The sequence below is a fragment of the Chrysoperla carnea genome, chromosome X (assembly GCF_905475395.1).
Source record: "Chrysoperla carnea chromosome X, inChrCarn1.1, whole genome shotgun sequence".
Classification (NCBI taxonomy): Eukaryota; Metazoa; Arthropoda; class Insecta; order Neuroptera; family Chrysopidae; genus Chrysoperla; species Chrysoperla carnea.
In genome coordinates this window covers 11,111,024-11,135,813 of record NC_058342.1, presented here as the reverse complement: position 1 = coordinate 11,135,813, position 24,790 = coordinate 11,111,024, and the positions used below count along the sequence as shown (strand labels likewise).

Here is a 24,790-nt window from a genome sequence, read left to right as displayed (position 1 = left end):
CTGCAACAGTTCTGACAAGCAGGTTCTTCAATAATTATTCCGTTAGTTTTATCATTGTTTTTTTCACCATTAGTTTTCTGAGTTGAAATAAAAGCATTTTTATTGACGACGGTATGCGACGTGTTACTAATTGGCCCACTGTTAGAATTAATTCCCTTTTTTTTATTTTTGTCACTGTTACTATTGTTATCGTTATTATTATTTATTTCCATATTATCATAATTATCGTCATTGCTTCTGTCAACTTTTTTCGCATCTTCACACTTTGATCGATTAATTAATTTTTGATTTTTATCACCTTCATTAGGAGTAACGAATTCAGCTGTAATAGCAAAATATAAAGTAAACTTACGAAACACAATTTTTACGGCTGTATCAATTAATTATATTTTATACTTACGAATAATTTCAATGCTACGAATAGTTATTTTCTTATCTCTTTCTCTTGTTTCTGTGGGACTTTCTTCGACATCATCAAAAAAATTGCCGTAATCTAAGGCTGAGTATCTAATACAATATCTTCTTCATCCTCAGAACCTCTCGGTTGATAATTAAAATCTTTTTCCGAAATGCTGTCATCATCATCATCATTTGAGTTATCAGTTTATGTTAAGGAAACAAAATTATTAAAATGCCAAAAAATTTTTATAATTGACAAATTAAAAATATACCTTTCTCTTTTTCAGCGAAAGACTCTTTATCAGAATGTTGATAGCGTTTTGGTAGTTTTCGCGTGCCCTTCCCACGGATATCATTTTGTTTTGGAATAGATAAAAAAGATGCCTCATCACTTGTTGACAAATTAACGGCGGCCATTTCTACTTGTCTAGCAATTTCAAACGTATCTAATAAAAATAAATATTAAATTCAATTAAAAAATTTCAAAAATAATGGATCTTGTTAACATACACACACGGAAATAAATACTTGATACAATACTTTTAGATTCTGATTGATTATAAATAAAATGTGGTTTTGGGGATTGGTATTCTTGTGTGTATGGTTTTAAATATCTCATATTTGTTAATATAAATTGTCAAATTAAATTTTATATTATCAAAATAAATATGAACTTACCGTAGGGTCCTAACAGCTTTGTGTACTTTACATAGGACCAATTACTCTTAGGCATCATTTTTTTCTTGCATGCATTCGTAGCATTTTCAGTTTTAGGAGGCCATTGCATTCTATTTTCTTCTTTTTGTAACCAATTTTCTGGTACAGTCGAACACCAATTATCAGAAAAAGCAACAAAATACATCTAAACAAATCAATTTAATATAAATTAAGTGAAAAGTAAGGTTAAATTTTCTTTAGTTTATGAAAGTCATTTAAAATATAGAATGTATATTATAATCAAATGAATTTATATTAACGTTTAAAAATAAACTAATTTTTTACTAAAATGTTTTGAATTTACCCTTATTTTTTATTATTTTTTGTTATTTCGTAAGACGCTTGAATTCTAAAAGACGCAATTACTTGTACACGTCTGATATACTGGAAACATGTATGTGTGTACCATGTATGTACGTAGATGTAGGTTCAGAATAAGAAGATTAGATGGCGTGTCAGTAGTAGAGAAGATTAGGAGCGAAAATTGAAATTAAATGAGAGCTAAAATAATATACATTATATAATCAAATGAATTTAAACTTTACTTAAAATAAGTTGTTATTCATTTACAAATAATACATAAAATAATTAAAATGTTTTTTATTTGCTCTCTTATGACTTAGATTCAATTTGATGAATGAATTAATGGAAAAAAATAAAATAAATCATCACAGGGAATACAAACTGTTTTTTGTGAGATATCACATACATCATAATTTTTTTCAACAGACCATTCATTCCCAGTCACTGTATTAATAAATTTTGAATCAATAGGGTAATTTTCTACACTTTTAGGGTTAAGTAACGTTTGTCTTTTTAACATAGTTGAATTATTTTGTACATAAATATTGTTTATGCGGACAACATCGTTATTTATCAAATAACAAAAAGAATCGCACTTCTGGCACGTGGAGAGAGTAAAATTTCCATAATTGATTTTATCATATGAAGAAATTCCACTTTTTTGAATTTTTTTTATTGAATGACGATATTTCAGGTTTGTTTAAGCTTTGTTTTATATTTTGTTTATAATTACACTTCACTCGTTCTTCAATTCGTTTGTGTAGTTGTTGTAGAGGTTTATCGTGTTTTTTTAATAAGTTTTTCAAAAAGCCCAAGTAACTTTCGAATGAAAAAGCACTAAATGTGTCTAAATGACCAAATTTTAATACATCTTCCGGCAAATGGATCAGATTATGTACATTGTATATCACGAAATTTGTTCCATACAACTGTACACATTTAGTAACAAAATAATTCAATAAATCTTTTGCACACTTATTGTTTCTTATAAAATCTGTTTCATCACAGAAAATTCTAATTGCTTAATTTTAAAGCTATTGGACCCACATATAATAAGAATAATCTAAACTCAGTTGCTTTCCAGCGATCTACTTCGTCAAGCCCTCGAGTTTTTCGAACAAATTCGGACGGTATCCAACTTTTTAATCAAAGTAGTAGGTCAGAGATTTTTGTTGTTTGCTTGTGACTTAATTTAATTAATTTATTGTTATCTAAACGAAATCCACTAATCCATGCTTTTAAAATTTTCTTCTCTACTCCAAGGCAAATCAAATGCATGTACTCGACAGGAAATTGAGAAACCATTCCAATTTCAGTTTCTTCAAATTTAGATTTTCCAAGATGGTGATCTTCATTCAGGCGATCAATAAAATTATCATCTGTTCGTACCGGTGCATCTATTTCAAGAAATATCATACGGTGATCTTTATAATCACCCTCCTGCACACATTTACTACAGCCGTAGTAACCAGTATGACCTTTTGTGTATGTCACATACGAACGAGCTGGCAAATCACAAATAACAGCTCTAATTTTTACAAAGAAACGACGATGATTATATTCAAAACCTTCTGAATAAAGGATTTTATATTCATTTATAAAGTCTTTTAGAAAATCATTACAATCGTCGGGTTTGTTAAGCCCATGATAAACCCCGATGACAAAAGGTGAAGCAACTTTTGGAAAAATTTCAGCTAATATGGGATATTAGTGTCGTTTTGAACTTTTAGAAATAGGTAATCCGTCGATATGAACATTTATTGATAAATTCGAAGTAAATTTATCTATACCAATAGATTTTAATTGATCAATTAGTCCTTGTTTTAAGCCGTAATGAAAATATTCACCAGGTGACACAGAGCGAATGACAGTTGTTCGGGGGGTACTTAATAAGGTACGAGAATCTGTAGGTAGATTTTTTAGCTCTTCAATTGACGTAACATTAGTAAGTGTTTTGAGAAGAGATCCAGTTGCCGCTTGACTAATGTTATATTGGCATTGCCATTGAGCTATTTGACATTTTAAATCCACTTTTTTATCCACTTTAGCAATTTCATTTTGTAGAATCTCAATGTTTTTATCTTTTACAGCTGAACAACTCTCAATAGAATTAAGCTGATCTAAATTATTGTCATAATTATCAAAAATAATATTATCATCGAGTCCTACGTCATTCGTCAGCACAATGAAGTTATTTATGTTCGTATCATGAACAATATCTGGCTTAGAACTTGTAATGACATTGGAATCAGTACTCGTTTGAATTGGAGAGGAAATATCATCAACAGTATCTTGCTTGCAATTTGTTATGACATTAGAGACACTACTTGGTTGGATTGGAGAGGAAATATCTGGTAGCAATAATCCATTAATATTTCTTTTCAATCTTCGGTTTCTTTGACTTTTTGATAACTCGCCAAAAGGCTTGCGTGGGAGCATCGTTTCCTATTTTAACAAATAGAATAATTAATAAACGAACCGTAAATTTTTTTTTTGTGGCTTTCAACTTTACATTTATTGTTGTATTTAAGAGAGTCTAGTGATAGTAACTATAGTATTGTATAAGCAAGGAGCATGTGAGTTAAATAATGTTGAAAATTAAATTAGTGAAATTATGAAAGTTTAAGTACTTACTATCATATTCTATAAAAGTTTTAAATGCTGCTTCGAAAATTATTTAAGAAAATATTAATTTATGTTGTCCATTAAATTTTATGAATAACCTAGCTTTTTATGGCTTCTCAAAATTGAAAATCGAACGATAATCTTTGTGGAAATAAGCTATATTATTGTTAAGAACTCATAAAAATAGTTTAAACGTTCATAATTTTGTGACATTTTTACTTTTTACACTAATAAAAACTTTACTAGAGTCTCTTAAAAACAGAAGCACCAATATTTACATAATATTGTATTATATTAAAAATAAAGAATATTACCTGATGTTCTGAATTAAATAATCAAATCGAATTTCACCAATTTCAAAATAGAACCGTTTCAATTTTCAGTTGATAATCTTTATTTAAAGTTAATTGATTAGCATTCTGTAAACACAATAACAATAAGTTTTTTGCACTTGATCTAACGGCTGATTAGAGACATGCGGACAGTAATCCCAATCATGACAGCGCAGAGAAAGATAAAATATGCGTATTTAATGACATCTATAAGAAGTTTACAAAATAAATACATAATGTATTCATAAAAATGGAGCCTTTTTTATAAATTTCTAAAGTAGTCCTAATTTTGAATACACTAAGAAGTAAAAAAAAAGAATGCTTGAAGATGTCAAAAAATTGATGTCTTAAAAAAGATGTCTTTAAAAGTTCTTAATTTAGTGTTCTTAAATGTAAACTCATTCAGAACTCATGAATTGACTTCTGTTAGAAGTCTTCTAAAAGACTTCTCGTAGTCGTCTTTATGACTTGTGTGCTATCTGGGGAGGCTTTTATTTTAACACTTTTCAATAATTGTAATCAAACTTGTTCTTGTATTTCTCAATGTTAACTGAAAAAATTTAGACACGCACAAACTGGTAAGTCACAGTAACACAAATGAACTGTATAATGTCAGATGAACACAAGCATACACCTACTCGATACACTTGGCGTCACTGGATGAAAAAATGTAAACACTAAAATACGACGCTAATATAGTGTTCTCTGTATATAGCTATATTACTCGTATATCAGTTTAACACAGCTGCACTTACACCTATACATTGATTTATCAACACTAAATATTAGTCTAGTAAACATCCACGACTTTTTCTAACTTTTTTGTATATTCTCCGAAAATTACGAAATAGGTGTCATTCGATTCGTAATTTTATGTAGAAAGTTTACTGAAAAAAATGAATTGGCGCTAAAAAAAATTGCAAAAGTTATAAACAATTAAGTGAAAAAAAAATAGGGGGTTCAGTTTTTCTTGAATAACTCAAAAAATATTGAAAATTTTCGAAATCTGAAAAAAGATCCAAAAAGATGAAGAAATTTCCTAAAATAAAGTTTCTGTTGCCGAAATTGTATCTCTAATATTTATAATTTTTACAGAGCCTTGAAAATAGCGCAAAATATGGCAAGTTTGGCTCTCGTGCGCGTTCTGTCTTTGAGACCTACTAACAAAAAAAATTATTTAAACATATAAAATATGAATATTAATAAATAAAAAAATTAATGTAGTTTTGAGATACATGAATAAACAATAATCCGTGGTTGAAAATTTTTTTTTATAATTTTTGCATTAGTTATGTAATTGTTAACTAACAATTTTTTCTATATAGAATGTTAACATAAAATCTCCGATAATTATTAAATTAACACCCCAGAATTTTTTCCCTCCGTGAAGTTATTCTTATTAAGCTTACAAATGAATTAAAGTTTTTAAAATTTTAAAATTTTGATTCTTCAATTTGTTATTAATATTTGAATATTAACAAATGAAAAAAAGTAATGAAAACAAATATTTTTTTTAAATTTTTTTATTGTTTTAATTTTTTATAATTAAAAGCTACATAAAAATAATTTTTTCAAATTTTTTAGAATTTTTATTTAAAAAATTGTTATAAACAAATACATTAATATAAATATTATCGAAGATAATAAATGAGAACTCTAGGATATGTCGAAATAAATTTCGATTTTTGCCCCAATTCCTAGATCAGTTTTTTGTATTTTTAAAATACGTATTTTCGACTACCAAGTAGTCATCATCAGTAAGAATTAGCTAGTGAATGTTACTCTTTGCTAATTTGGTGGCGGACTGCACACTGTTACATTCGTGTTTTTACAATTTATACTGTCCACAGTATCTGTCAAATTGTAGTGTCAGTGGCGCTAGCCAATCAACTGCCATCAGTTGACTAGTCTGGCCAATGAGCATGATACTTGTGCGCAGGCCCATTCGAGTATTTTCTGACGTTTAAAATAATAAATTACAAATCTAACCTAAATTAAAAAACTATAAATAAATCATAAAAATAAATAATCCTTTATTTTTATAACGTATTGACAATTTTTAGAAATTCAACTTTGATTTTGCAATTTTTATTAAATCCGAATTTGGAATAGGTCCTTTGTCCAAGTTCATTGCTTCATTACCCATCTTTTGAATGAAGATGCTTTCATAAGCGTCTAATTCGCAAGGATTGGGTACTGATTTTAAGAGCTTAAGGTTTGATTTGTCGATTTTGTGGTCGTTTTCGATAACGTGAGCGGCTACACATGATTTTTCAATTCTTCCATATTTTAAATGGCCCATATGTTCTTTGAATCTTGTGATAATTTGTCTTCGAAGTCGAAAATACGTATTTTAAAAATACAAAAAACTGATCTAGGAATTGGGGCAAAAATCGAAATTTATTTTAACAAATACATTGTTTATGAGTAAATCGAAAATTTTTTTTTGCAATATGTTCATTAACACAAATTATAATTTAAAATAAAAAAAAATTTATTAAAAAAATTTATTTGTTGCTTAAAAATGCGTTTGTTTATTAACTCTATTTTTTAAGCTACTAATTATTAATATTGAGAAACCGTTTAAATTCTAAAAATCATAAATTCTATTTTTCTTCAAAATTATATTTAAAGAAAATTTTTTTATTAAGTTTTCATTTATTTATTAAATAAATAATTTGTTATTAACAATTTTTTTTATCTGTATATTTTTTTTATATGCTTTATTTTATAATAAAAATTATACATGCGTTATTTTTTACGAAAAAAGTTTTTTTACTATTTTTTTGGAATTTTTAATATTAATATTCCATCAAACTTGCCTTTTTCATCCGATCTGTGACTTTTATTATTACAATAACTATTCCAGATACGACAATTACGCATCAGGTCTTTTTTTTTTAAATTTTTTAATTGTTTTAATTTTTTATAGTTAAAAGCTACATAAAAATAATTTTTCAAATTTTTAACAATTGTTGTTTAAAAAATTGTAATAAACAAATACATTGTTTATGAGTAAATCGAAAATTTTTTTTTGCAATATGTTCATTAACACAAATTATAATTTAAAATAAAAAAAAATTTATTAAAAAAATTTATTTGTTGCTTAAAAATGCGTTTGTTTATTAACTCTATTTTTTAAGCTACTAATTATTAATATTGAGAAACCGTTTAAATTCTAAAAATAATAAATTCTATTTTTCTTCAAAATTATATTTAAAGAAAATTTTTTTATTAAGTTTTCATTTATTTATTAAATAAATAATTTGTTATTAACAATTTTTTTTATCTGTATATTTTTTTTATATGCTTTATTTTATAATAAAAATTATACATGCGTTATTTTTTACGAAAAAAGTTTTTTTACTATTTTTTTGGAATTTTTAATATTAATATTCCATCAAACTTGCCTTTTTCATCCGATCTGTGACTTTTATTATTACAATAACTATTCCAGATACGACAATTACGCATCAGGTCTTTTTTTTTTTAATTTTTTAATTGTTTTAATTTTTTATAGTTAAAAGCTACATAAAAATAATTTTTCAAATTTTTAACAATTGTTGTTTAAAAAATTGTAATAAACAAATACATTGTTTACGAGTAAATCGAAAATTTTTTTTTTGCAATATGTTCATTAACACAAATTATAACTTAAAATAAAAAAAAAAATTATTAAAAAAATTTATTTGTTGCTTAAAAATGCGTTTGTTTATTAACTCTATTTTTTAAGCTACTAATTATTAATATTGAGAAACCGTTTAAATTCTAAAAATCATAAATTCTATTTTTCTTCAAAATTATATTTAAAGAAAATTTTTTTATTAAGTTTTCATTTATTTATTAAATAAATAATTTGTTATTAACAATTTTTTTTATCTGTTAATTTTTTTTATATGCTTTATTTTATAATAAAAATTATACATGCGTTATTTTTTACAAAAAAAGTTTTTTTACTATTTTTTTGGAATTTTTAATATTAATATTCCATCAAACTTGCCTTTTTCATCCGATCTGTGACTTTTATTATTACAATAACTATTCCAGATACGACAATTACGCATCAGGTCTTTTTTTTTTAAATTTTTTAATTGTTTTAATTTTTAATAGTTAAAAGCTACATAAAAATAATTTTTCAAATTTTTAACAATTGTTGTTTAAAAAATTTAAAACGATTCTCAATTTAGTTAAGAGAAACGAACTATGAAGGGTGTCGCAGTGGAAGTCTTTTTTGTTGAATCGGACGGGATATGGCGCGTAAATTCAAACGGAGATCTACTAAATCAATATTAGTTATGTGATGTTGGCTCTACTGTTTGAACGACTTAAGTGTCAATTCATATTGCATAAAACGTATTGTGTCATTGTGTGTCGAGTGGTTTAGAAAAAAAAAAAAAAAAAAAAAAAAAACGTAAGTGATCTCAATTAAATTCAATTCTGTTTATTTAATTTCTTTTTTTGTAAAATTTCTTTAAATGTTTCTACTAATCACAATTATATTGTTTTTTCTATCAAATGTAAAGTAAACAAAAAAAAACAACTTAGCATGATTTAATTTGACATGTGGATCATTCCACACCTAACCTAAGTATTTTGTATTTGATAAAATTAAAAAAAAAATTAACATTTGTTTAAAGGGGACATACATTAGTACTAACATTGACAATGATGGTTCCTGGTGAATTTCCTTCAAATTAAAAGCGCATACAGATATATTACTATATTATTTTTCTTTGAATAGAAATATGTATATGTTCATTCGGACAAGAGCCAATTGCCGTAACAGTACGGGCGAGGTGTATGGATCTTCGATTCAATTTAGATCGCCTTCACCACCACCTAGCGCCGTGAAATGGAGAGTGGTTGTCCCTTGTCGTTAATAGGCGGCTATTGGCCAACACCAATGGGACAAGGGCCACTAGACGGCGTGATTAATGGATGCACCAGGAATCACCACACACGGTAATTAAAAAAAAAAACTTAACTAATATTATTTCCTAAATCTAAAATATTTGGTAAACCTCCAACCTTTTATTAATGTCACTTTTTTATTTATTTTAGAATATGTCCCTTTTTGGCCGACAAATTAGTTGGTAAAGAGGAAAAATTAAATAAAATACGACTTACATAATCGATCACGAAATAGGACCGGGGGTTGAACAACCGGACGACCAGGAGAGAAACGCAGCAGCACACAGCGGAATCACCAGGTGATCCTTGAGGTATTCCAGATTTTTCGTTAACAATTGGTGTTGATCGAATCGGCCTGCAGGCGGTGGTGTTGCTGCTGATGGGCGATGTTGAACGTCCAGATAAAGGATGATATGACCATGCGGTCGCCCACTCGTAACTGGTCTCAGCAGGTACTCCACGTGAATATTTATCGTTTTTATTTTAATTTGTTTTTGTTTTATTGTTCCTGTTTAATCATTCGTTGTCGATTCATTAACTATAATCACGATGTCGGTCCAATTTAATTAATCTTCGATTTTATTTTCTTGTTTAATAATCGTTGTTGATTCATTAATTCTAAACACGATGTCGGTCCAATTTTAATTAATGTTCGATTTTATTTTATTTTGTTTAATAATCGATGTCGATTGATTAATTTTGATCACGATGTTGGTCCAATTTAATTTATGTTCGATTCTATTTCATTTTTATATTTCACCACGAATGAATATAATTCCGAGCTCTTCACTTGCTCGATGCAAAGGTTAAAGTATGTCCCTTTTTTATCAAGAAGCCATCAGGTCACTTGTTGACTCGTTGTTTTTTGTTTTTTTATTAGTGCCTGGTGCCGCCGTGATCCAATCACGACCTTTCGCGCCGTGTTTACCGCCTGCGGTGCTGCGTGCGATTCTGTGTTTTTGCGTCGTGTGCCTGGCCATCCGGGTATCAGCTTTCGGCCATTTTTTTATTTTGATGAATTGTAATGAAACCAATTGTATTTTAAATGCATCAATAAATAAAAAATTAGTTATGACCTTTCTCTTTTTTTTTTGAAATGATTTTTGGGGAACTCAAATTGTTTTTAATTTTAAATTAAATTTGCATATTTACTGACATTTTGTTTTTTTTTTTTTTGTAAATTTTTCCTCTTTTTTTTTTTTTGTTCGGTGGGTGTAATGCAGCCTAAGCCGAAACTCCTTGTATAAACACAATTCCTAAAGCATTCATTCTTTGGACACAATTGGCAACAATTAATGAAATTTTAATTAATTTTACTTTTTTAATTAAAAAAAATATTTTATTTTATTTTTATTTTTTTTTTTTTGTTTGTTTGTTTGTGTTGTAGCCTTGGATCCAGGAGGGTATTATCCGAGTGGAAAATATGAGTATCGTCTCAAATTGTTATAAACAAATACATTGTTTATGAGTAAATCGAAAATTTTTTTTTTGCAATATGTTCATTAACACAAATTATAATTTAAAATTAAAAAAAAAAAACATTATTAAAAAAATTTATTTGTTGCTTAAAAATGCGTTTGTTTATTAACTCTATTTTTTAAGCTACAAATTATTAATATTAAGAAACCGTTTAAATTCTAAAAATCATAAATTCTATTTTTCTTCCAAATTATATTTAAAAAAATTTTTTTTTTTAAGTTTTCATTTATTTATTAAATAAATAATTTGTTATTAACAATTTTTTTTTATCTGTTTATTTTTTTTTATATACTTTATTTTATAATAAAAACTAGCTTAAAAACCCGGCTTCGCCCGGGAGTTGATATGAGATGACGTGGTAGAGTCGAAATAAAAAAATAAACTATGACGTAAAAAGTAAAAAAAAAGTTTATTGAAAACGTTTTCTCATTATTTACAATACTTGTTTATAAACAACATTTTTCATTTTATTGTCCGGAGTATATATACATAAATTTTTTGGATTTCCTACTCTTGAGCAAGCTACATATAGCTGACCGTGAGAGAAGCAGGATTCTTTGAGGTTAATGCCACAATATTTTAAAGTTTGTCCTTGCGCTTTGTTAATTGTAAAACTAAAGGCTAATTTTATTGGAAACTGCAGTCTTTTAAATTGAAATGGCAATTCCGAAGAGATCAGAGGTATTCTAGGTATAAATACTGTCTGTCCTTTGGTCTTTCCAGAAATAAGTTCAGCTTCAATGATATTATTCGATAGCTGTTTTACGATCATTCTAGTTCCATTACATAATTTTGGGGAGTTGAGATTTCTGAGTAGTATGATTGGAGTTCCAATTTTCAGACGAAGGCAGTGTAATGGCATTCCTGGTACTTGTAAAGAGTTTAGAAATTCAGTGGGGAAGTTGACACTTTCTTCAATGGATACCATCGTGTCGATCGATTTATATATTTTCTCTTCACCAGGTATTTTCTTTAGAATATTAAAATTGATATCGTCAACAATATTATTTTTAGTGGCCAAAATTGCTCTTTGAAATAACCACTCTGCATTAGTATAATTCTGAATAATATTTGGATAAATTTTGTCGATTAGTTCGTCTTCAGTAGTGGCTATATTACAGAAATCACTATTAAGTTCAATGAGGCCGGTCGTTTGGTCAGTAGGATATGTACCTTCGCCGATTTGTAAAAGTATTTTAGCAAATTGTACTGTTGTTTCATCTCTTGATAATTCAACTCTCATGTTTTTTGTTAATTGCAGTATTTGTACTTGTGGCCAGAGATGTGATTTTTTCAAGCATGCATTGATCTCGTCTGCTGATGTTGACTTGGGAATAACTGGAAGTGTTTGTCGAAAATCTCCTGAGAGTATGAGTAGAGCTCCTCCCATTATTTCAGAGTTTTTTCGCAATTCTTGTAATGTTCTGTCCATGGCTTCTATAAATTTTTTATGGGCCATGGTGCATTCATCCCAGATGATAATTTTAGCTTGTTTTAAAATTTGACCACGTCCAGATTTTCCTGAAATTTTACATACCGGGAATTGTTGTTCGGCTATATTCAATGGTAGTTGTAAGGCAGAATGGGCAGTTCGTCCTCCTTCCATAAGTGTGGCTGCAATGCCAGATGATGCTAGTGCCAGTGCGATGAGTTTTTTAGCACGTATTTCCGCCAGTATTAGATTTATGAGAAACGTTTTACCAGTGCCTCCTGGTGCGTCCAAGTAAATAATTCCACCAATATTGTTATTTATCCGGCTCATTATAACGTCGTAAACTTTTTTTTGATTGTCATTGAGAAGTGGTTTGTTGTGAGCAATGTATTCAAGTAGTTCATTGATGTTGTAACTTTTTTCCTTCATAATTTCGTAGTTTAGCACACTAAAAGCATTTCTTTGTGGTGCTGGCATTCCAAGTTCTACTAAGGCCTGATTATTTATTGCTAAACATTTATCTTCTAAGCGAATGAGTGTTTCATTGAAGATCTCGTCATTGAATTCTATAGTCAGTTCAGGATTAGCTTGTTGGACTTGGTACAATATATCATCACTCATACTCCTTTTGAAAGAGTCCCATAGCTGTTTTGGGTTTGATGGGTTACATGTTGTTAATATTATAGCGAATAACTCTCGAATTTGTTCAGCTGAAGCTGTGAGTGTGGCTTCTTGTAGTGTTAATTCCCAGTGGTTGTCGTTTTCCAATAATCCTAAGCGTTGACATGCTTCTCTGTAAGTCTGGCATAGGTAGCCATTAACGGTCCTGAGATCTGTAAAACTTGTTGGTCCCCGTATTTCGTGTAACAACATCCGGAGATAAAAACATTCGGCATTGTTTGGATGTACAGTGAATACTCGACCTATTGCGTTAGTTTTTATGATTTCTGGATGACCCTCCTCTGGCATTCCTTGTTTCCGACGTTGAAAAATTTTCCTTGTTTTGTCCCACGTATAATAAATAGGGACGTCGACATACAATAACTTTCTGGCGAATGGATCTGTTTGACACAGTTGGAAGAAAGCTGTTAATGTTGTGTTCTGAGGTGGTTCGCTTGCAATTTTTCTAGCCGAGTCTTTTGTGAAGTAAACTCTCTGTCCATTCTCCAAATGTACTGCTAGATGTTGCACAGCTGGTTCGCGTTCATGTATGGGAAAACTAAAAATCCTCCACGCTGCTTCGTTACTGTTGATGTATCTTCCCATTTGGTACATGAGGATCTCATCATTTCTGTTATTTTGTTCGCTATTTTGGACTATTTGAAATACTGCCATATCACTACCTTTGTTTACGTACTTACATATATATTTAATAGATTTTACTGAATTGCAGTATTCAACGTTTATATGTGCTTGGAACATTTTGGAAAGTAGTGGATTATACGGTACTACCCATTGATTATCTATTTCCAGTTCGTCTCTGCCTTGTATTCGTATTTTTGCTGTGAAGCCACCGTTTTTCGGTGATCGTCTTCTATATTTGGGATAGCCGTCATCTTCAGTTTTGGTATCGTCCAAGTACGGTTTTGGATATTTTTTCGTACATTTTCCATCACTCATGCATGGCGCATTGAAATTTAATGATCCACATGGTCCGTGAATCATGTTTTTCACTACTATGTTGTAAAGCTCCGGATCTTTTTGTGGATCAGGAAATTCAGCTCGGATGATTTTGTCGATATCCGTGGGATAAATTTTATCGTGTAGCCATATGAGATTGTGTGAGTGAGGTAATCCTCGTTTTTGCCACTCAATTGTATACATCCATGAAATAACAGTTCCAAAGATGTGATATTTTGTGATGACTTCAATAAATCGTATTTGTTTTTGTCGAAAAACTCGGGCTATTATATCGTGTCGATCTATGGAGGTTTGTCCGTATTTTAGTTGTTCTTTGATCTCTGGCCATGATGAATTGCATGTAAATGTTATAAAGAGATCAGGTCGTCCATATTTTCTTACGTAGGTCATGGCATCTTGTGTATATTCGTGCATATGTCTTGGACTTCCTATGTATGATGAGGGTAAGATTACCATTGTTCCAATATCGTCAATATTGCCGTCATTCATGATCGCGTCTCGAAGGTGGATGTATTCTTCTGTGCGTAGTTTTTTCTGATTCAATCTTATGTAAAGCATCCGTTCTGCTTCTATTTTTGCGTACATATCTACCAGAAATTGTTGGAATAAACGGCGAGTGTTGAGTATGTGATTATATGTTTCATTGTCTCTGATCATTAAGCGGTAAGCATAGAACTCCTTAGAAGTGACCTTTTTGTTTGTTTCTATGCCTGTTTCAGGATGAATTTGTTTTATATTGAAATGGTATCCGTCCTCTCCGTGCAGAAATATTAACGGATATTGAAGAGCATCATATGAACGGTGTGTCTCTGCAATGCGTTGTAGTCCTTTTCTTCTTCGATGTACAATTATGTCACGGCTTGTATTTTCATTATCCACAACTACAATGGCGACTTCATCTACCTGAGGTGCATTAAATCTGCGTTCGTGTTCTCCACGTGGTCTTTTATCGGCTCGAATTACAATTTTATAGTCATCAGAAATCATGCGGTCTAATGTTGTTTTGAATATATAAATCAGTTGATTATACTTGTGTAAGATCCTCTGTACATCTTGGATTATTTCGCGTCTCAGTCCATTAAAATTTGTGCATCGTTGATCAATTTCTTGTTCTTCATTTCCGATGAAATATACTTGTAGAAATTTATGGTCTTCGTTAGACATTGGCAGTAACGATCCTATTTTGTGATAAATTTGCCCTTGAATTGAAAATACATATTCAAATTCATTTCTATTAGTGTTAGTCGAAGTAGCACCGAAAGAAGTCATTTGAAAGCAGGAGTTATATGATCTTATATTTTGGAGAAAGTGTTTTGATTCTAGTGTTTCCCCGAGCATGTAATGCAGAAATTCCTGCGGAGGTGCTTCAATTGGTGGTAATCGAATTTTTCCATTCATGCAACAGAGACCTGGTGTTTCTTTACTGAATTTTTTTGCATGGCAAAACTGGCAAACGTTATTCATTTTTCCAATAACAACGTATTTATGATTGTAATATTTTTTCGTCGGTTCGTAGTGGAATGCTTCCTTTGTTAGATTATCTTTTAAAATTCTCGACTCTTCAGTACTTTTATTTGCTGTTCTTTCTTCGCTTCTTGTGCTTCTCAGGTTACTCATTCTGGTCCGTTGATTCTGTAAACGTGCTTCGTGCTCTTCTTCCGTTTCATTTCTTCGAGATTCTTTTTTTTTTCGCCGTTTCGCTGCAGAACTGGCCAAATCTCCTCCTCTCTTACGTCTGGGCATTGTATTCTATAAAATATAAATTAAATAAACATTTTGTAACGGAAACGTGGGGTACGTTGAGACAAAAAAAAATATATTTAACCTTCAAGCGGTCGAGCGATATTTTGTTTACGGCCAAAAGTATATAGAAGGCATCAATTCGACGCCGCGCGACTTTTTGAAGGTTAAGAAAATTACAATTTAAAGAAAAAAAACCATTAGAATTAATTAAACACTATTAAAAATACTCACATTTGAAATTTCACGATAAAAACCCACAAATAACTTTTTTCTATTTCGTTTCAAAATCGAGAGTTAATTAAACACACTATTAAAAATACTCACACGTGATACTTCTAAATAAAGGCTCACAGATAACTTCTCTTCTTTTCGTTTTGAAATCGCTCGTTTCGCTGTTCAAATTAAACTAACTCTGGTGAGCGACACCGGGCTCTTATATATTCAGAGAGCTAGGCTCTAGAATATTCGAGAAATTTCTCTCTCACACCTTCTAGAGTATTCTAATGAAGTTCAAATATTCGATAACAGATGGCGCCACTATGGAGACTATACACTATGACTATTGGATGTCTTGAACGAAGTTCAAATATTCGATAACAGATGGCGCCAATGCACTTAATTTCCAAGTTGAAGGGTCGGAAAGTCCCTTATATCTTTAAAAACATGCCCTTTAGATTAAAACGGGAACTTTCTTGTTCGAGGAGGGATAAAGGGCTATCACACCACATAAGTCCCTTTATCGTGTCGGGACTCCTTTTTAAGTTTTATCGGCCCGCACATTTTATCGACTTAGTTTTATTATATATATAGATTATACATGCGTTATTTTTTACAAAAAAAGCTTTTTACTATTTTTTGGAATTTTTAATATTAATATTCCATCAAAGAGAGATTTTTCGTTAACAATTGGTGTTGATCGAATCGGCCTGCAGGCGGTGGTGTTGCTGCTGATGGGCGATGTTGAACGTCCAGATAAAGGATGATATGACCATGCGGTCGCCCACTCGTAACTGGTCTCAGCAGGTACTCCACGTGAATATTTATCGTTTTTATTTTAATTTGTTTTTGTTTTATTGTTCCTGTTTAATCATTCGTTGTCGATTCATTAACTATAATCACGATGTCGGTCCAATTTAATTAATCTTCGATTTTATTTTCTTGTTTAATAATCGTTGTTGATTCATTAATTCTAAACACGATGTCGGTCCAATTTTAATTAATGTTCGATTTTATTTTATTTTGTTTAATAATCGATGTCGATTGATTAATTTTGATCACGATGTTGGTCCAATTTAATTTATGTTCGATTCTATTTCATTTTTATATTTCACCACGAATGAATATAATTCCGAGCTCTTCACTTGCTCGATGCAAAGGTTAAAGTATGTCCCTTTTTTATCAAGAAGCCATCAGGTCACTTGTTGACTCGTTGTTTTTTGTTTTTTTATTAGTGCCTGGTGCCGCCGTGATCCAATCACGACTTTTCGCGCCGTGTTTACCGCCTGCGGTGCTGCGTGCGATTCTGTGTTTTTGCGTCGTGTGCCTGGCCATCCGGGTATCAGCTTTCGGCCATTTTTTTATTTTGATGAATTGTAATGAAACCAATTGTATTTTAAATGCATAAATAAATAAAAAATTAGTTATGACCTTTCTCTTTTTTTTTTTAAATGATTTTTGGGGAACTCAAATTGTTTTTAATTTTAAATTAAATTTGCATATTTACTGACATTTTGTTTTTTTTTTTTTTTTGTAAATTTTTCCTCTTTTTCTTTTTTTTGTTCGGTGGGTGTAATGCAGCCTAAGCCGAAACTCCTTGTATAAACACAATTCCTAAAGCATTCATTCTTTGGACACAATTGGCAACAATTAATGAAATTTTAATTAATTTTACTTTTTTAATTAAAAAAAATATTTTATTTTATTTTTATTTTTGTTTGTTTGTTTGTTTGTTTGTGTTGTAGCCTTGGATCCAGGAGGATATTATCCGAGTGGAAAATATGAGTATCGTCTCATCCACCCCCACTGGCTAAAATGCTACGGCATTTCCTCTACTCTCTCATTGTAGGGCTTGATGTCTTCAATGTGGGCTTTATATCGCGTATGAGTGTCTACGCACTCTAGCTCGCATGAGACCGGTGACGTGAAGCGTAAGATGCGTCGGGGCGTAGACCACCTGGGTATGAATTTCTGCGCCTCGTCGAAATTGGCCAAACCGTGCACCTTTTGCAGGACCACTTGGCCTTCGGAGAAATGGTGTTGCTGGGGCCGTTTTGCGTTGTGAAAACGTCTGAGGCGTTCGTGTGCCTTCTCTAGGGCCTCATTAACGTTATCCTGTGAGGGAGGGGGTTCGACACCTATTAACTCCTGGAGGTTCCAACGCAAGCCGAGAGGCCTTTCCATTTCCCGGTTTAGGAATATTGAGGCCGGGGTGTTTTGGGTGGCTTCGTGAAACTGGCTATTGTGAGCATGTTGGAAGTAATGTATGTATTTGTCCCATTCCCTATGTGATGGGGCGTATTGCTTTAGCAAAATGGTCAGTTTCATTTTGAGATCTCTGTTTACTCTTTCGGAGGCGTTAGAAGAAGGTCTATATGGGCTAGTGAGGAGGTGTTTTATCCCCCATTTGAGGCACATGTGTTTGAATTTAATACTCGTGAAACACCTAGCGTTGTCCGTAGATAGATATTTGGGGGGTCCGTAGCGAAGCCAAATCTTGTTCAGAGTGTCAACGGTTACTGCTGCAGTGACGCGTCTGACGGGTATAGTCTCCAGCCACTTGCTGAATCCGTCCAGCATCACTAGGGTATATCGGAACCCATTCCTGGAAGCCACTAGGGGGCCTACGTGGTCTATGTAAACACGTTCCCAGGTGTGTTTAGGGACCGTTGATGCTAAGGGTGCGCCTGAGGCGCGGTTTGATGGTTTACAGCGTTGACACTCTGGACAGGACCTGACATATTTTTGGACGTCCTTATAGAGACCCGGCCACCAAAAGCGACGGGCGATCCGACGGTGTGTGACGCAAATTCCACAATGACTTGCCGTTACGGAGTCGTGGTAAAAGAACATTATCATGTTTCTGATGGCTTTGGGGACGGAAATTCGTCTTAGGCGATGTTTCCCTACGAGTTTCACCAGGACGTCAGATTTGAGGGCATATCCTGTGACATCTTCCCCAGATTCAATTCTGGAGATGATGAGTCTATGCTCTTCATCTTCTTCCTGATGTTTTCGCAGAGAAGCAAAGCTTTGGGGCACTTCGTCCAAAAGGTGGATTTTAGCGCCATCAGGGGGTGATAGGGGGTTAAATTTAGGGAGGGTCGAACCTTCGGGGGTACCTTCTATTGTGAAAAGCCTACTCAAGGCGTCGGCCACGGCGTTACGAGTACCACGAATGTGCTCTATGTCAAATTCGAAACGAGACAGTTTTAATGCCCAGCGGCCCACACGACCCAATTGCTTTGGGTGGTTGAAAATGAAGGACAGAGCGGCGTTATCGGTTTGAAGCAAGAACTTGGTCCCTAGGAGATATTGTTTGAACTTTTCTAGGGCCCAAACGATAGCGAGGGCTTCCTGTTCGTAAACTGGATAGTTTTGTTCCGCTGCTGTGAGCTTCCGGCTAGCGTATTGAATGGGGTGTAGACCGTCTGGGAAATGTTGCATAAGTACGGCCCCGAGCGAGTTCTGACTCGCGTCCGTCTGGACGATGAAACGCCTTTTGAAGTTGGGGAAGGCTAGAACGGGGGCTTCTGTTAGGGCTCGCTTGACATTGGCAAAGGCTTCGAGTTCTCTATCTCCGAAATGGAATTTGACATCCTTTTTCTTCAGCTGATTTAGGGGTGCGATGACCTCGGCGAAGTTTGGAATGAAGCGAGCGAAAAAGGATGCCATACCTATGAAGGACCTTAACTGTCTGAGGGTTCGGGGTACCCGGAGATCCGATATAAGGGCCACCTTTTCTTTGTCGACTTCGACCCCAGCTGATGAGATGACAAAGCCTAGAAATTTGATTGACGGCATGCATAGTTGCATCTTTTTTGGCTTAACCGTCAATCCAGCGTTTCGTAGTCTTTGGAAGACTATTTCTAGGTGTTCTAGGTGACTTTCGAAGCTGGGGCTGTAGACGAGGATGTCGTCAAAGTAGGGGATGACACACTTATATCTCAGATCCGCGAATAATCCAAATATCAGACGATTAAGGGCCACTGGGGAGACACTCAGGCCAAACGGGACCTTAACAAATTCGAAGTGAGCCGTCGGGGTGGAAAAGGCCGTATATTTCCTGCTCGAATCTGATAGTTTTATTTGATAGAAGGCTGAACACAAATCGATCGAACTGAAGAAGGCTGCTCCCCCCAGGCATTGAAAAATGCTGTCTGCATTCGGGCTTGGGTAAGCGTCGAAGACAACTTTGGAATTTAGTTTCCTGTAGTCGATACATAGCCTTGGGGAACCATCCTTCTTTTTTATTAAAAAGGCAGGTGAGCAGTACGGGCTTTTTGATTTTATTATGACGCCCTGGTCCATTAGGCTGTTAATATGGTCGTCCATTTCTTTGGCCTTAGGTGGAGATAGAGGGAAGGGTGGGCTTCTCACAGGTATGTCGTCCTTCATCTGAATCGAGTAGTCATAGTCCCGGGCACAGCCAATTCTGTCCGTTAAAACGTCGTCAAACCCGGCCATTAGCTCGTTTAATAGTTTTTGTTGCGGGCGTGATAGAGTCGGGGACATGATGGCATTACATTCGCTACCATACGGTTGGGCTGTAAATGGGATGTTACGCAGTGGATCGAATCCGAAAACCACCGTGGAATTGATGAAATCCAGTTTGGCTTTCATCTTGCACAGCGCGTCCACTCCCAACAGTAAGTCATACGTTAAGCCGTGTAAAACCGGAAAACTCATTGGCCATGAAAATTGACCAATTTTTATTGAACAATGTAATTTATTGTTTAGTGTATTAATTGCACCATTGGCCAAGGTGACGTTGAAGGTGGATTTTGTCAAATGGCCCAGTTTCAGCTTAACTATGGAGGTAGCGAATTTTTTGGAACAGAAACTGTCTGTAGCTCCGGAGTCTAAGAGACAAATGAAGGAAAGAGGCCCCACCTTCACGGTGATCGTAGGGATGGAGGTCCTACGAGGTTCGTACGCCAGGAGTTTGCGACGGCCAACTAAGGCGCGAGGGCGTCTTCGAATGAAGGTGGATGAAGTTTCGTGTAAGTTGGAGGTTTCTAAAAGTTTTTTGTGTTTTTTGAGGTTTTGTAATGACTGTCTGCTTTTTCTGTTTTAGGTTCCATTTCCTGATAGAGGGATTCTCGGTCACTGATTTGCCTAATTTCGCGGGCGACTAGGTCGAGGTCCATAAAGCTTTGAGGAATGGCCTTGAATTTGCATAGGTCGTAAGTTTTACGGTTCATGCGAGCCCAGAGCAGCACGATGACCTCTGATTCCGACATGGACGTGCCGAGAATTTTTGACTTCAGCTTGATATCCTCGATGAAAGATATGAATGATTCCTCTGGCTTTTGCCACCGGTGTAGATGCTCGGACACCAGAAGTGAGCGGTCGGCTGGTCCAAAGAAATCATCGAGTATGCGGCCTCGAATTACTTCCCATGATGGAGCATATTTAATATTGTGGGCCCACCATCTCTGGAAGTCACCTTCACAAAATTGAATGAGGTGGGTCATAAGAGGTTTTTCGTGGAGGATGCCAAGATCTGATAATTTTTCTACGTCCTCCATGAATTGAATGATACCAGCTTTGGAAATGCCGTCACACTTCGAAACGTTTTTAAAAAAGGTATTGATATCAACTTTATAATTAATTTTGTACATTTCATTGTCACCAATTGAGCTGTTTGTGTGTTTAGGTTCAGCTAACCCCAGAGCGTGGGGCGATTGGGAGATATTTCGACTTAGACTACATAACAACTCACCCATATTTATCAATTGGTTCTCCATGGCCTGAAGACGATGTTGGTTGTCAGCACTAAGTTCGGTTTGGGTTCTTATAAAGTCAAACACACGTGATGGGGGAGATTGATGTGTCGATGGAAGTTGGTTGACTACTGTAGTTGGCGGCGGTGCGATGGGTACTGACATTGTTGTTGGCGGCGTTGTGAAGCCCGGAGAAGTCACCTCGGGTTGTGGATTACAGCTGGTGGCGGGTGTGAATATGCGTCCGCTCCTGGTGTCCGGCATGTTAGACTCCGCGATTGTTCAACGATTGTATATGTAAGTGTTATAGAAAACAGAAAAAGATTTGTAGAAATAAGCTTAGTTAAAAAAAAATATTGAAAAAAAATTAAATTTATGGGATTATACGATTAATACGTTGTTTATTTTCAAGTTGTCTTAGATAACGCCGATTGAAACTTACGCCATTTACCATACGCTCTGTTACCATAAAACGATTCTCAATTTAGTTAAGAGAAACGAACTATGAAGGGTGTCGCAGTGGAAGTCTTTTTTGTTGAATCGGACGGGATATGGCGCGTAAATTCAAACGGAGATCTACTAAATCAATATTACTTATGTGATGTTGGCTCTACTGTTTGAACGACTTAAGTGTCAATTCATATTGCATAAAACGTATTGTGTCATTGTGTGTCGAGGGGTTTGGAAAAAAAAAAAAAAAAAAAAACGTAAGTGATCTCAATTAAATTCAATTCTGTTTATTTAATTTCTTTTTTTGTAAAATTTCTTTAAATGTTTCTACTAATCACAATTATATTGTTTTTTCTATCAAATGTAAAGTAAACAAAAAAAAACAACTTAGCATGATTTAATTTGACATGTGGATCATTCCACACCTAACCTAAGTATTTTGTATTTGATAAAATTAAAAAAAAAATTAATATTTGTTTAAAGGGGACATACATTAGTACTAACATTGACAATGATGGTTCCTGGTGAATTTCCTTCAAATTAAAAGCGCATACAGATATATTACTATATTATTTTTCTTTGAATAGAAATATGTATATGTTCATTCGGACAAGAGCCAATTGCCGTAACAGTACGGGCGAGGTGTATGGATCTTCGATTCAATTTAGATCGTCTTCACCACCACCTAGCGCCGTGAAATGGAGAGTGGTTGTCCCTTGTCGTTAATAGGCGGCTATTGGCCAACACCAATGGGACAAGGGCCACTAGACGGCGTGATTAATGGATGCACCAGGAATCACCACACACGGTAATTAAAAAAAAAAACTTAACTAATATTATTTCCTAAATCTAAAATATTTGGTAAACCTCCAACCTTTTATTAATGTCACTTTTTTATTTATTTTAGAATATGTCCCTTTTTGGCCGACAAATTAGTTGGTAAAGAGGAAAAATTAAATAAAATACGACTTACATAATCGATCACGAAATAGGACCGGGGGTTGAACAACCGGACGACCAGGAGAGAAACGCAGCAGCACACAGCGGAATCACCAGGTGATCCTTGAGGTATTCCAGATTTTTCGTTAACAATTGGTGTTGATCGAATCGGCCTGCAGGCGGTGGTGTTGCTGCTGATGGGCGATGTTGAACGTCCAGATAAAGGATGATATGACCATGCGGTCGCCCACTCGTAACTGGTCTCAGCAGGTACTCCACGTGAATATTTATCGTTTTTATTTTAATTTGTTTTTGTTTTATTGTTCCTGTTTAATCATTCGTTGTCGATTCATTAACTATAATCACGATGTCGGTCCAATTTAATTAATCTTCGATTTTATTTTCTTGTTTAATAATCGTTGTTGATTCATTAATTCTAAACACGATGTCGGTCCAATTTTAATTAATGTTCGATTTTATTTTATTTTGTTTAATAATCGATGTCGATTGATTAATTTTGATCACGATGTTGGTCCAATTTAATTTATGTTCGATTCTATTTCATTTTTATATTTCACCACGAATGAATATAATTCCGAGCTCTTCACTTGCTCGATGCAAAGGTTAAAGTATGTCCCTTTTTTATCAAGAAGCCATCAGGTCACTTGTTGACTCGTTGTTTTTTGTTTTTTTATTAGTGCCTGGTGCCGCCGTGATCCAATCACGACCTTTCGCGCCGTGTTTACCGCCTGCGGTGCTGCGTGCGATTCTGTGTTTTTGCGTCGTGTGCCTGGCCATCCGGGTATCAGCTTTCGGCCATTTTTTTATTTTGATGAATTGTAATGAAACCAATTGTATTTTAAATGCATCAATAAATAAAAAATTAGTTATGACCTTTCTCTTTTTTTTTTGAAATGATTTTTGGGGAACTCAAATTGTTTTTAATTTTAAATTAAATTTGCATATTTACTGACATTTTGTTTTTTTTTTTTTTTTTAAATTTTTCCTCTTTTTTTTTTTTTTTTTGGTGGGTGTAATGCAGCCTAAGCCGAAACTCCTTGTATAAACACAATTCCTAAAGCATTCATTCTTTGGACACAATTGGCAACAATTAATGAAATTTTAATTAATTTTACTTTTTTAATTAAAAAAAATATTTTATTTTATTTTTATTTTTTTTTGTTTGTTTGTTTGTTTGTGTTGTAGCCTTGGATCCAGGAGGGTATTATCCGAGTGGAAAATATGAGTATCGTCTCAAATTGTTATAAACAAATACATTGTTTATGAGTAAATCGAAAATTTTTTTTTTTGCAATATGTTCATTAACACAAATTATAATTTAAAATTAAAAAAAAAAAAAATTATTAAAAAAATTTATTTGTTGCTTAAAAATGCGTTTGTTTATTAACTCTATTTTTTAAGCTACTAATTATTAATATTAAGAAACCGTTTAAATTCTAAAAATCATAAATTCTATTTTTCTTCCAAATTAGATTAAAAAAAATTTTTTTTTTTAAGTTTTCATTTATTTATTAAATAAATAATTTGTTATTAACAATTTTTTTTTATCTGTTTATTTTTTTTTATTTACTTTATTTTATAATAAAAATTATACATGCGTTATTTTTTACAAAAAAAGCTTTTTACTATTTTTTGGAATTTTTAATATTAATATTCCATCAAACTTGCCTTTTTCATCCGATCTGAGGCTTTTATTATTACAATAACAATTACAATTACAATAACTATTCCAGATACGACAATTATGCATCAGGTCTTTTTTTTATTTATTATTAATTAATTAACAATTTTAGTTTAAAAACAATGTTTTAAGTCTTATTATTTATTTAATTATTGACTATTGTTTATAATAATAA

At 32.9% G+C, this 24,790-nt stretch overlaps 1 protein-coding gene and 3 long non-coding RNA genes across 5 annotated transcripts; 3 read left to right on the top strand and 1 right to left on the bottom strand.

Moving 5' to 3' along the window:
• Positions 1 to 9,188: 9,188 nt before the first annotated feature.
• On the top strand, positions 9,189 to 10,223 carry LOC123302434. Its single transcript, XR_006535515.1, has 3 exons — positions 9,189 to 9,338; positions 9,438 to 9,739; positions 10,168 to 10,223. It is a non-coding gene; the product is annotated as an uncharacterized LOC123302434 (long non-coding RNA).
• A 1,289-nt stretch (positions 10,224 to 11,512) lies between these two features.
• LOC123302901 lies at positions 11,513 to 16,343 on the bottom strand. The gene is made up of 3 exons (XM_044885995.1): positions 15,814 to 16,343; positions 11,692 to 15,588; positions 11,513 to 11,539 (listed from the first exon to the last, which is right to left on the bottom strand). The coding sequence occupies exons 2-3, from the start codon at positions 15,580 to 15,582 to the stop codon at positions 11,513 to 11,515; spliced, it is 3,918 nt and encodes a 1,305-aa protein (XP_044741930.1). The 5' UTR covers positions 15,583 to 15,588; positions 15,814 to 16,343.
• A 136-nt stretch (positions 16,344 to 16,479) lies between these two features.
• On the top strand, positions 16,480 to 21,631 carry LOC123302427. Of its 2 annotated transcripts, XR_006535509.1 has the most exons (6): positions 16,480 to 16,605; positions 17,544 to 20,063; positions 20,148 to 20,447; positions 20,539 to 20,801; positions 20,876 to 21,387; positions 21,458 to 21,631. It is a non-coding gene; the product is annotated as an uncharacterized LOC123302427 (long non-coding RNA). The 2 variants fall into 2 exon arrangements; XR_006535508.1 differs by having other exon boundaries at positions 17,544 to 20,447.
• An 897-nt stretch (positions 21,632 to 22,528) lies between these two features.
• LOC123302433 lies at positions 22,529 to 23,672 on the top strand. The gene is made up of 3 exons (XR_006535514.1): positions 22,529 to 22,782; positions 22,882 to 23,183; positions 23,612 to 23,672. It is a non-coding gene; the product is annotated as an uncharacterized LOC123302433 (long non-coding RNA).
• The last annotated feature ends 1,118 nt before the right edge of the window (positions 23,673 to 24,790 follow it).